The sequence below is a fragment of the Sturnus vulgaris genome, chromosome 3 (assembly GCF_052056855.1).
Source record: "Sturnus vulgaris isolate bStuVul1 chromosome 3, bStuVul1.hap1, whole genome shotgun sequence".
Taxonomy (NCBI): domain Eukaryota; kingdom Metazoa; phylum Chordata; class Aves; order Passeriformes; family Sturnidae; genus Sturnus; species Sturnus vulgaris.
This window is the reverse complement of record NC_142245.1, coordinates 93,786,238-93,799,932: the sequence shown is the minus strand read 5'-3', so window position 1 is coordinate 93,799,932 and position 13,695 is coordinate 93,786,238. Positions and strand designations below refer to the sequence as shown.

General features: G+C 32.9%; 1 protein-coding gene across 2 annotated transcripts in view; it reads right to left on the bottom strand.

Moving 5' to 3' along the window:
* CSMD1 (CUB and Sushi multiple domains 1) overlaps window positions 1-13,695 on the bottom strand; it is a 1,072,714-nt gene that overhangs the window by 121,843 nt on the left and 937,176 nt on the right. For both annotated transcript variants that reach the window (XM_014869526.2, XM_088162298.1), the window contains exons 39-41: window positions 11,257-11,326; window positions 9,087-9,203; window positions 4,984-5,193 (exon numbers count right to left, since the gene is read on the bottom strand). In XM_014869526.2, the coding sequence (XP_014725012.1) occupies window positions 4,984-5,193; window positions 9,087-9,203; window positions 11,257-11,326 (397 nt within the window). The remainder of the gene's footprint in view (window positions 1-4,983; window positions 5,194-9,086; window positions 9,204-11,256; window positions 11,327-13,695) is intronic.

Below are 13,695 nucleotides of genomic sequence, written 5' to 3'. Positions count from 1 at the left end.
AGCTGAAGGGAAGAGAGAACGTGAAAATATCAGAGCATAAAACAATAAGGATCTGATCAGCAGTGGTACTGAGAGTTGTAATTTCCCCAGGGTTCTGCTAAGGAGGCAAAGCTTTTTAATGCATTGAGAAATACACAAGTGATTTAGGTTATATTTTTAAATCCTGTGCTGTGAGAATTCACAGGCTTAAGGACCAGCACTAGATCCCTACAAGTACGGGTAGAAAATATTTTACAGTTCTCAGTGTGTATTCACTTTTCTTCTTCCCAAAAAGAATGTGTTCAGAGTACAATCCCAAGCTATACTAAGATTCATTCTCATAACTATTTTTCTGCCTTCAGAAAATCAGTAGAAAAAATGAGAAAAAGTGTTAGTTTCATAATTCACTTGACAAAGTTCCTATTCTTTACTTTCCCTTGAAACCTTATCCTTCATAAAATGCTAAGATCTCTAGAAAATTCAGGGCTTTTTATAGCATGCAAACTTGATTGAATAAGCATGGCCATCACCCATCTCCCTTTATTTTTGGATTGGTATCTACAAAAAAGGTATTTACTGGGCAAAAGAAAAGTCTGCTACCTTAGTATCCCGGTTAGCAGAAAAGGAAATTATTTTAACTTTAAAAAAACCAGTCCTTGAATTGAATTGAGTTTAGTATCACATACCAAAACCCCTGAATTTAATCCTAAATCCCTTTTAATGTAATTTAAATACAACAGATCCGATTAGAACTAAGCTATGCAAGTTTGGGGGCACTCCTAATATGCAACACATTCACTAATACAACTAGAAAAGATTTGGCAAATGTGACTGTAATTATGGATTCTTTTTGCCTACTCTTCTTTTTTTAAAAGGGTAAATTAAATTAATTTCACTATTAGAAAAGTAATGCTTTTTTTATTTATATTTTCTTTCCCCAATTATAGTATATTAGAACATCTGAAAATGAGAACAACTAGAAGAAGTCTGAAAAAAAAAATCCGGTTAAATGTGCAAAGATGTCAGGAGATCAGCCCTACTTGCTTTGCTTTGCAAATTCATTTCTAGAAATTACAAAAGTGGACAACTTAACTGTGTAAGCATCCAAACTAAAAAGAAATTCTTAGCTTTCCATATATAACAAGGGTATTTTTGCCCACAAGAAGATTTTGAATGTGACACCAATACCAAGCTCTCATATTTTATTTCTCTCCCACATTTATATCCCATGAACAGCAGTTAGGTAAGACATTGCATATTAAACTCAGTTGTGGCAAAGAGTATTCTGACTGGGTAGCCACCAAGCTAGGCTGAATTGGTATCTATAGAGTAATGCTGCATCTTTCTTCTCAACAAAGGCTTTATTTCAGAATGGTGAAATTTGACTAAAATTGGCCAATGGTTTCAAAATTGCATAACAAAGGCATATTCAGACGGGTGACAGCCAGACAACAAAACAATGCTAAATTCCATCATCCAAACAAATCAGGCTAAGACTTGTATGGCATTTGATTTACCGAAAGGAAAACAACACTTCTAATAGGGAAGAAAGAAGAAGAGTAACATTGGAGTAATGAAGAATTATTTTTTAAGTCGAGTTTCACTAACTGCAGATAGTGTAGGAGGAAGAGAGAGCAATTGAGAAATATAATATTAAAAAGAGTAGGAAAATCCAGAGATAATCCATCAGAAAAGATAAATAAGTATCAAGGGCAACAGATGTGGAACAGGAAAATAAAAGTCAAACCAACTTTGTATGATAAAAAATAAAGCACACAATAAAATTGCTTAATTGCCAACTACTGGCATTTTCTTTCAGAGGGCAAGAGAAGAACAGGAAATACACTGAAACAGTACTTTTCGAAGTTCATAGATTATGGATATTTAATTGAGTGTATAATTTCCTATATGTTCTAAATTATCCTGATCAAGTTATTTTGGCTCAATAACATGAAGTTATAATATATGATGATCATAGAATTGCTAGATCTTCTCAGTTGAAATGGCTAGTGCAATCTGTGATCTCAGAGGCAACAGAGAGAGTTTCTGCTTTGTGAAGAACAATAAACACATGCAAGACAATTCATTTTTAAAGAAGAAAAGTCCCATTTTTTTTGTACAATTAAGAAAACAAAGTAGATAGAAAACAGAACATAAGTCAATTATAAATTCAATAGAGTGAGCTTAGCTGCTGGATCCTAATTACTTAAAAATCACAACCGTGTTAGCAACTTTCCATATTAGGGAAAAAAAAAAAAAACAATAAATCATAAATACTTTTTAGAATAATTAATTTTTTCCAGAATTTGATTTTTAAATGAAATTGATTATATTTCCATGTTATTTTAAATGTTTCAAACCCATAATTTTTTTAACAGAGACCCATATATGCATATGCACACACACGCATATATACACTGTGTCTATAGGTAAGGAGTAATACATAAAAATTAACTGCATGGGTTGTCTTTACAAGAGAAATTGCTTTTCTTCTTACTTATGGGAAGCATAAAACCGGGTGAATGTATATGCATTTGGTAGTGCAAATATACCCATAACTACACTTTTTGTGAAATGAGATAAATACTAGTTATATTTTTTATTTGAAATTAGAATTACACAAATATCAGTTAATTTAACTATATCTTTTCTTGGTTCTGATTTTTTGCTCTACTATTATAACTATTAAACTAATAACTTAGCTATGAAAAGTCATCAAATTATTACTATTGTTGATAATTATATTTTTTTTTCTATAAGTACTTGGAAAATACAAGTTTCTGAATTTCAATGAATAATACTTTTTTCTTTTATTTTGAGAATTCTACTGACACAATCTTCATCACTTAAAAATATTTTATTATATAGCACATATAATGTAATTCAAAAATGTAATATTTCATAATACCTTGCTCTGGTTTTAAGTGAATTGCTTTTCCTATGTTTACATAATAGGATAAAATTTTACACTGTCATTGAGGCAGTTGTGATCATACATTTGTTAACAGCTAACAAGTTGCAAGTGGGAGAAGTAGAAAGCATACAACTTATCTAAAAATGAACTGATTTTAACAAGAGATGGTTAGAATGGACCAATAAATAGCAGCTCCTATTGTATCATGTTCTCTTCATCACATTCCCATTTATTCCAGAGTAGACCAAACAGTCCTACTTGGCTAAGTAAGAAAAGGAAGAGTAGAAGAAAAGAGTAATAAAACCATGCACTTGTTGAGTAAGCTACAACACTGCCTCTAGAAGAACATGTTTTACAGTCTATAAACAACATAATGTTTAACTACTAGTTTCAGGGCAGAAAATGTTGTTAGCCAGGAAGAGCTTGTTATGGCAAGGAAAAATACACTAAATAGAACCAGAACAGAGAGTACTGGACAATATATAGAAAATGTATTACGTGGCTTTGTATTTCACTTATTTGTCATTTCTGTAACATGATAATCATTATTATCTTTGACTGCTCAGAAAGAAACCCTAGGTAGCTGTGATGTGAGAATATTCCATACTTGTAAGACTATAGGACAGATTAAAATTCTACAGATGACAGAGAGTCATGATTTCCTTGTGGACATGCTTTATGAGCATCAGCCTAATTCAGGTGTTCAGAATCTTCCTCGCTGTCCATTGACCCCTTAGATATGATGTAAATGTAAATGTATATATGTGTGTGTGTGTGTGTATGCAAAAAAAATGCTATACTGGGTCTGGAAATTACAGAGTTTGCTGTCTTCATAGAAGCTCATATGGTGCTGTGTCTTTGGTTTGTGGCCAAAAGAATATTGATAACACAGTAATGTTCTGGCTTTTGCTGAACAACATCAAGGCCATCTCTGCTTCTCATTATGCTCTGCCAGTAAATAAATTGGGAATGTGCAATAGGATGGGTGAGGACATGACCAGGCGGATGACCTGAAGTAACAAGAGATCATCCACACCACATAAAAACACCATAAAATCACGTTCAGCAACAAAAGGGAAAAGAGGAGGACAAGATACATTAGGCATCTTTAGCTGGGCATCAGTCTGCCTGTGGGAGGTGGTAAGTGGTTGCCTTTGCATCACTTTTGTTTTCTTTCTCTCTTCTTCACCTTATCCTTCACCTGTTAAGCAATGTTTTTTATCTTTGCCCCCAAATTTTCTTGCTTTAATATTCCTTTCCTCTTCTTCCATCCCACTGGGGTCAGTAGGAGGTGAGTAAGTAAGTGTGGTGTTTAAATGCCCACAGGTTTTAACCCCCAACACAAAATTAGGTTACCCAAATTAAGATCCTAGAATAAGGTGGCATGAATTCCCTCACATATATCTGAAAATTAAACTGGATATTCGATTTTGCTAAACTGTTCAGATCCTGTAATGGTGCTCAACTCTTGAGATTAAGATTATTTCAACAGTTCAGAAGTATGCACAAACTAATGATGTTTTGTTGTCACTAATGGGAAAACAAGCAAACAATGAAGATGAAGAAAAAAGCCAACAGTAAAGGACGACCAAAATTTAAAAAGATTATGTGTTTGAAAATGGATATAGAATGTATTAACTGTTTTTGGTTTTTTTCCTGGTAATTTTCACAGGAGTCTAGACTGCAGATACATAACATAAGAAATTATAAAACTTTTCACTGGAATATTTAAAATTACTTTTACCATTGCATTAATTATAAAACAATTATATAAATGGGAAAACAAGACAGTGAATATTAGTAGTATGAATTGGTAACAGTACAATTGAATGGAATGGAAAGGGTTATCAGTTATGTGACCTTTGGCAAATAACATCAACTTCTTCTCAGGCTTTTACATCAATAGAACAAAGATTCCAACTCAACACAATTTCAATTTTAAAAATTACAACCTATTTATTAAACAACCTACAGATTTTAAAATACTATATAATATATACCAAACATATATTCTAAAATAATAATAAAAAACAATTAAAATTTATTTTTCCTCTCTAACCATAAAGATCATTGTGCTAGTTCGTACTTACCTTGGTATGTCAACTTAAATCCTTGCCTGTTTTCTGAGTGATCACTATAAAAATGGACAAGTGTTTCATGAGTTGTACTTAGCAAGGGTGATGGGAGTTCCATTCCACTAAACTGACCAATCATAGAACTGGTGTGGTGTGGCCCATTCTGAATTTCAAGGAAATCATGATTTGCTTCAGTGGAGAAATTCAGAAATTGAATGTGTGCACCTGTAGCATTGAGAAAGGTAGAAAAATTTTATAACTCCTGTTGCTTAATAGTACAGCATGAAAATAAAAATAAAATTATAGTAGTTGTTACAGGCACTATGTTTATATTTTAGTCACTATTCAAAGTGGGATGATTAAGTTAAAGAAATAGCAGCTAAGTATTACAAGAGTTGGAGTTTCTATTTTTTTTGGTCACCAATAAATATCATAACAACACATGAAAAGACAAATGACAGTAAGCCATAAGGTCACAAAGTCAACATCAGAGATTTTCCATATTCCTAAACCAATCAACAGAAAGACTCAAGGGAGGGGCAGGTCACAAATTCTGCTGTGCCATGGCATGGCTGGGGCTCTGCCATCCCAAGTGCATCCCTGTAGCTGGGCCAAGGCCTCTCATAGAGGCTCAGGATCAGCTGGGCACCCATGAACATTACTAACACAGTGACCTTTCTGAGGCAGAAGTTTACCTAGTTCCAGCTATCTACTCTACCTCGTTTTTCTGCCCAAGTCACCTATATTTGTCTCCTTTTCCTTCTAGATTGGTCCATTGTATGTCTAGAGCCATTTTACCCTGTATGCAGCCCTATAAGATGCACTGAACTCCAGATTGGTGATAGGGACTTCAGAGAATTTACCACAGACCCTCTCTAGGAATCAGGTGCCTGAACAAGGCTTTTCAGCATTCAAAACATACTGAACAGTTGGAAGTATAGCATAATCTCATGGGAAGTGCTGTTTTGAAGTTCTGGCACTACTTCCTGTGGACTAAGGACCTGAAATCCAGTCTTAAGCTAAGTGTATGTATTATATCAAAACAGAAATGAGGGATGAATCCCTGGTTTGGAAGCCTAGTACCAAGTAACTTGCAACTGCACTTTTTGGGCCTAACTTTCCTCTGGCAGACAATGAACCAGCTGTAATAGAATAAAACAGAATTATTGAATGAGCCAATAAAGCAGTGTGAAATAGTCAATACCTAACTCTGCTTGACATTCTTACTTAGCAGTAGAGACATATTCTTCATTCCAGGAGGGAACATTATAGATTAATTATCAGGGTAATAGATTACCAGGGTAATTCACTCAGTCTTTTTTAAAGCTGATTTCTTCACCTCTGTGGTTTAAGATTGAATCAATGGTATAAAAATATTTTTTTCTGCAAGAGAAATGAAATAAGCTACCAAATAAATTAGGTTTTATAGAACCCAGTTTATTTATAGAATAGTTTTTTTACAAATAGTTTATTTGCAAAAATATGGGATTTTCAGTTCCAGTATCTTCTCTGACCTGTGCAAAGTGGGAGGTATTAAAACAAGTATTTCAGCTGCTTAATAAGAACACTTAATACAGTGCTATCAGTAAAGAGGTGCAGACTGAACATATTGGAGTCATAATTATATCAGCCATCTCTGTATGATGTTTGATATGGCTAGTCTGGCTTGAATGAAGTCACTAATTTTACAGTGCCCTCAGGGTTTGAGATGATGTAGGACACCAAGCAGCCTGAAAACATCTTGACTTCATTATCAGTAGATAGTGATTCCCAACAGAGACTGGATGTTAGCACCATAGAAACGATAAAGAATTGAGAAGCCACTTCATGTTATACCTAAATCATGAAAGTGACAAGCAGATAATCAAATATGGCATATTTATAGAGATCCCAAACATTGTTTAGGTATTTGAATAAAAGTAATCTTCTGTTATGAAACATTCTCTGATGAGCCATGGAGTACCTTTAAAACAGAATCATTCTAATTTAATTTCTGAGAAGGAATTTCTGTGTCTAGTTGTATATATTCAGTATAGAAAGGCTGTGTGTTTTAAAAGTATAAAAGTAGGTTTAAAGGTAATTAAAAAAAACCCAAAAAACAACTACTGAACATAGTTGCAAACATGCTAATTTCAATTAGAGAACACACTGTATGTGTCCCCTCAAGCCTTAAGTCCAAGTTTATACAATTTTCTAATGTCAATTTGATATGTCAAAGAATAATTTTTCTACACCATACAATTTCTTACATAAAATTACATGGGATAAAACGGATAACTACAGAAAATAAATTATTATCTGGTCAAACTATAGTTATATTATTTCCTGCTTGAATCTCAAGAGCACTTCCTCTCTCCCTTGAATGTACTCTGAATAATGAAAATTCCAAGCTGAGGTAATGTTTTTTTATAAATGTTAATTAATTAACAGCTACCTGAGATAATTTTAAAATCACAAAAACTCACTTGAAAATATATATTTTCTATTTTAATATATTTAGATTTTAGTAGCATCTTCTTTTACATGACTGATATATTTTCATGTACTGAAGAGAGCACCCTATTTTGGTACACATTTAGCTCCCACACTTTTATTGCTCAACTTTGTTTAAGCACACAGTTGTTTTGATACAATAGAATGTATGTAAACAAAAAGCTTTTAGTACACAAGCTTATACTTCTAATTAAGATAATATGCAAGTAGAAGTACTTTGTGAAAGATCACATCAATTAGAATTTTTAAACCTAATATGAAGATATTATATGTGGATTAATTAACAAATACTTAGGGGAAAATATTACTGTAGGAAGTTGGTGATAAAAACATCCCTTGTATTATTTTTGAGGGCAATGATAGATCAGTGGTATGAACACCTTGTACTTGTTAAAACCCTTACTAAACTAAACTATTATCGTTTCTATTTATAGAATTACCACCACCAGAGACTTTCAGAGAAGTGAGAAATAATAACAGGATACAAGATGCTCTTGTGCAATTAATTAATGAAACATTTTCTACATGGAAAAGCTTAAAGAAAAAGAGTAACTCCAAGACATATGAAGGACTGTTTTTCAAAGGCAGTATTGTAAGAACCTAATTAAGATGACATGGCTTATCATTTATATTTCCTGAAAAACGTAGCTAGAGAATGTCCAAACTAGCAAAGGATGCTCTTTCTGTAGTTCTCCTACATCTGTAAGGATATCTAAGGCCACGAAAGCTATCTATAATTATGATGGATCAGTTTTACCAGGTGTTCACTGATAAAGGGCGCTATTCTAAACAGCAACAAAGTATTTCTACAGATTAATTTAGTAAAATACTGTGAAAGTAGTAAATCTCACTACAAAAATCCCCTTCTGAATGCAAATGGAGAACATGGAAAATAAACTAACTTCCTCAGATAAGAATAGTAAATTTAGCAACGATTTTTTAAAATTAATTTTCTTATTGAGCATTGGCACTGAATTTACAGTATGGGACATGAAGTTTCACAGCAAGAAAACTTATTCCTCTTTCAGTTCTGATAATGATAAAAGACTATGCTTTGTACATGAACTTACAGATTCCCTGTTATCTGTGGCTACCATTTCAACACAGTTATTAATTATTTGTGAAGAAATTTTTTGTATGACAATAGTTTTAATGTAAACCTAGAAAGATTCTAAGTTGGCAACTGTAATCTAGGATTTGGAATACAGTTTGAGAACACTTTTAACCAAATTTCTAGAAGTGAGTTTTTTTTCTATTTTTATATAACATAAAACACTGTTTAAAAAGTCACTCAGAGAACAAAAGACTATTATTTAATTTAGAAGTCAAATTATTAACTTAATCTGATATATCTTTATGCCACAGTTTCTGAGACAGGCTGAGTTAATAATAAATTGCTCTGGCAAAGACACATCTTAAAATTGCCTACCATTTTCATTTCAAATATAGCAAATAAATATGTAAGGGTTGACAATAAGGGTTCACTGGATAAAATCTACTTCATATTGGAAGTAAAATATTTATAATAGTATAATTTTAGTTTATATAAATATGTAAAATATATATCTATTAAAACATATTTAAATTATTACAAATAATTGCTCTACCAATATAAATTTACTTACCATATCCAATAGGCAATAAAATTTTCCAGGTACAATCTAAATTACTAGGATAATTTCCAGGAAAACCTGGGCTCAGGATCACACCAGCCATATTTGTCAGTGTTCCACCACATTTAGCTATAAAAAAATAAAGACAATCACTGTATCTTTTATTAACTTTATTTCTCAGTATTTGACATATGTTTAATTCAAAATGGATTCTTCATTTTGTTCACATGACCAAAAGCAGTGAAATTTATCATAATCAAAACACTCTTCATGAAGGAGGAAAAAAAAGGACTCAATCTAGAGCAAAATCTTTACTTAAGGTGATATGTTCATTGTAACATAACTACAAATGTGTAGTTGCACACATATACCAGACAACACATTGCCTAAGCTTGGCAATTGCTGTTAAAAATGTCTGATGCTATGTTGAGATATATTTCACAATCAGAGGAAGAAATCTGGAATTAAACTGAATTGTGTTCCCAAATCATGATGCAGCAACAAATCTATTACTCAATATAACCAAAAATACACTTGAATTTAAAAACATGCAACAAACAAAACCCCCCACCACAGTTTTTACTCTAATTCAGACAGAGGATAAACTTGCTGAATGACAGAATAATTCTTTGCTTTCTATTGGTATGGTTCTACTCAGCAAATTCATATGTTTGGATATGGAAGACCCATTTGTATCATTTAGGATGACATAAAGCTAAGCTATAAAAATGAGAAGTAACCTGCAAAAAAGTGACTGAGTTTACACATATGCTAGGACAGTAATATGAAGTAAGAATAACTTCAAGAAATCAAATTAGAATATTGTAATTTATATTTATTATTTGAGGAATCATTACTTTAAGGCCTGTGAGTCTTTATGCCAGATATTACATTGATACATGATCTGATAACACAATTGTGATACTGTGATACTGTTGTAATAATGGTACTGATTTTGGCTTGCATTCTATAAAAAAAATCAACGTTTTAAGTGTTAGAGGTGAGAGAAGAGGGAGAGTTATGTTTTAAGGGTTTGGTTTGTTTTCTTAGGGGTATTTTAGCTCCCAGGATAGTACAATTTCATAATTCAAGGAGCTCAATGTTTGCAACAAGGAACTTGCAAAAAGGTGAAATATAAGATTACCATAAAAAGAAAAGAAACAACAACAGTGCTCAAAGCCCAAAACACCCCTCCTTGAATACATTTTCCATTTCTAAAACTGATTGGAAGGAAATGCACTGCTTTCATACCAGTCAAAAGTGACTGCTTCTGTTGAAGTTGATAATACAAAATAATGTATGGGCTCAAATTGACAATGAATCTTTAAAACTATTTCACATTAGTGTTGTTTAATATCATCCCAATATTTGAATTCCTCTTAGATGTGAAACTAATAGGAACAACTTTTGCTGATTGAATATTAAAATTAAAAGCATTCACTGAAGAATATATTTCAAAGCTAAAGTGACAGTACATTATGATGGACCTATGCTTCTCACCCCTCATTCCCTCTTTTTTTCTTGAAATAAACATTCCAAAATACATCAGAATCTTGAGTCTCCTAAATTTTGTCTAATCAATAAAAAATACTGCAGAAGATTATTTTCTACACACAGAAAACTTAGATCTGTTTGTTAAGATCTAAATATACTTAAAAGAAAAATGCTTTTTTAGCTTTACTTTTCAACTCAGCATCATTTAACAGCTTTCTCAGATGAAAAGTGCCAGCCTTTTCTGGATCCCTAAAACTCCTTTTCATTCCATCACCCCTGAAGGCTTGGCTTCAGAGCTGCTCTCCACTGCCTCCTTCTTTAGGAAATTGCCTAGGTGCCCTGCATAACCCGCCTGGCTCCTAAGTTTTCAAACTGAGCACACTGCAAAAGGAATCTGTTAACTTCCTCTCGTTTATGAAGAAGATTCAGCCTGATTTAAAGCAGAGTATTCAGGAGAAACTAAACAATGGTTAACATATAGGTTTCCTCCTTTGCCCACTCTCAAAATATTTTTTAAAATAGCATTTAACCATATATAGACTATTTTTTCCCCATATTTCACAGATACAAATGGAAACTCAAAAAAAGGTTTGAATGAAGCAGAATTAAGTTGAAGAACAATGGGCATAACAAGGTCAGGAGTTTTTTTGTGACTGATGGCCAGAAAACTGAAAACAAGTTTCCATACCAATGCAGAGAGGAGACGGATAGTTCCAGCGTCGAACTGTTCCTGGCATACAAGAAATATGAGAACGGCCCTGTTTGAAAAGGGAAAAACATCAGATGACACATACTCATTTATGGGACTTTCCTGAAAGACAGAGCTACAGAGGACTTCCTGGAAAATCTAATCAGTGCACATTCTTATATTAGCCAACTACATAATAATTACATGAATTAAACTATTTTCAAATAGTTCAGGTTTTATTTTCTTATTTTTCTATTGGATAAATGTTCTAAAACGGCTTTCCTCTGGTAACTTGAAAATTTCCTAAAATAAAGAAACAGCTATATGCAGTCATATGGTCTGATTAGTTGAATTCCTGTATATTCTACCTACAGTGCAAGCATAGTGGTTGATTTTTACACTGCAATCCGGAGTGAATGAGCTGTTGCTCTGTGTGAGTAGTACAGACACAGAGAGGAATTTGTTCCACATCTACTTGTTACAGATATTCAATGTGGACCATGCCAAGACTGTCATCAACAAACAGCAGACAGCAGCAGGCCTTGACCTCTCACATGGGCTCACAACATGACCCACGTCTTGGCAGACAGCTGTGGAAATACAAGTACCTCTTTATTTAGCTGTTGTGTTTAATTTACTCTGTCTATTTTTGACAGAAATCATAAGAACCAGGCAGACTAATGTGGTGGCAGGAAGTAAATCAAGACATGGCTGTAACTTGCACGGTCTAATCCCACATACCTCAAGGTGACTGCCTTGGACCAAAATGCTCCCATCTTTGTTTTCCCTAGGAACAGTTCAAACTGGAAACTTAACAGTAGCACAAAAAGTTGGGGTTTTTTTGTCAATTCTGTCCTTTGAGATACTCAGGTTATGCATTCTGCTGCTCAAATGCAAAAGCTGAATAAACTGGCAGGAGTGAGAACAACTGTTATAAAGACTGAGATATGGGACTGAGAATAAGGTTTAGTTTCTGTTTTAATCATTTGGATATACAAACTCACGCAGATCACTTAACATCCTTAGCTTATTTTTATCAAGTGTACTATGAGTCTAAAATTTAGTAAGGCAGTACATCTTATCAAAATAGTATAAAGATTTATTTAAATATTACTTGTACATAGCAATCATAATCTCATAAAAATAAGAAAAGAATGAATAGGTAAACTGCAGAAAAAGAAACTCCATTTGATAACATTTCTTCCCCATCATTTGGAATGTTTACACACTACCTTAAATAAAGTTCATATAGAATTGTATGGAATAAAACTCCTTTAATTAAACATTTAGTTAAGTATATTTAGGCAATCGTGTTCTGAAAGCCAAACTGAAATACATCCAGAAAATTACTTGGAAGGGGAAAAAAAAAGATCAGTTTTCACTGAAATAATGAAAAATAAATTAGTATTTTTCTTCTAAAAACACTCCAAATAGATAATTCAATAAAAATATGTTTCTTAAAAGTAACCTTTTTAAAGGAAAAAATGTGCGTGCACTTACTGTATCATCTTAGTTACTTGTAAAATGGATGAGGTTTTGAATAATTTAATTAATGCAACATTCCCTGTTTTACCTCCTCTTTCTAGTCATCCTGATTGCATTGTTTCATTTTATTCTCTTTTTCTATTTTCTGTGATTGCACATCTTGATTCAAGGGGGAAGCTGTAATTTAACTACCACAGCCAGGAAAAACGTAAAGTAGCCTATAAAAGATCTTTTGAAAAATAAAATTAAATGATTCCTCTAGCTTCCAGCCTCTTTCCAACAAGAGCACACTCTGATTTCAGTCTTTTAAAGTTCCTTCCTGTGGGGAGACACTTAATCCTACAGCTAGCAATTACCTTTCTTATGCATCTCCAGGTAGTAGTTTGAGCTCTATGACTTTTCTGGTAAGTCTCAATTATAAACTAATCCACAGCTGATTGTTATTGCTAGCTGTGAATGTGTTCTCTAAAGATTGAGGATAAATTCACAGCTAGAGTGAAAAAAAAGAAAAAGATTCTGAAAAGTTATGCTGGTCTATATTTGTTGAATAGCAAACATACTGTGCCTCATAGAACATAATTTTCATTATTATTCTTTTTAATTTCAACACATTTTTGCTTGTCCTGTCTGTGTAACATGCTATATATACAGATATGTATGCACTTTCTTACATCAGAGTCCATACAGCACAGCAATTCTCATCAATATTTTGAAAATATTCAAACTTTTCTATTGAGTTTGGATATCGAGGGTCTTCGTTTTACACTTTGAACAAGCTCATTAAACTAGTTTTTATATATGTCAGCTTCCACAGCTAGTATTAAATTTTTAGATGTATTGAAAAAGAGGTTTACAGTTTTAACATATATAGTTAAGGAGCAATACACTATGAAATTTTAAGAAAGCATTTAATAATAGAATCCCTGTAAGTATATAGAAAAAGGTGCAGTATGA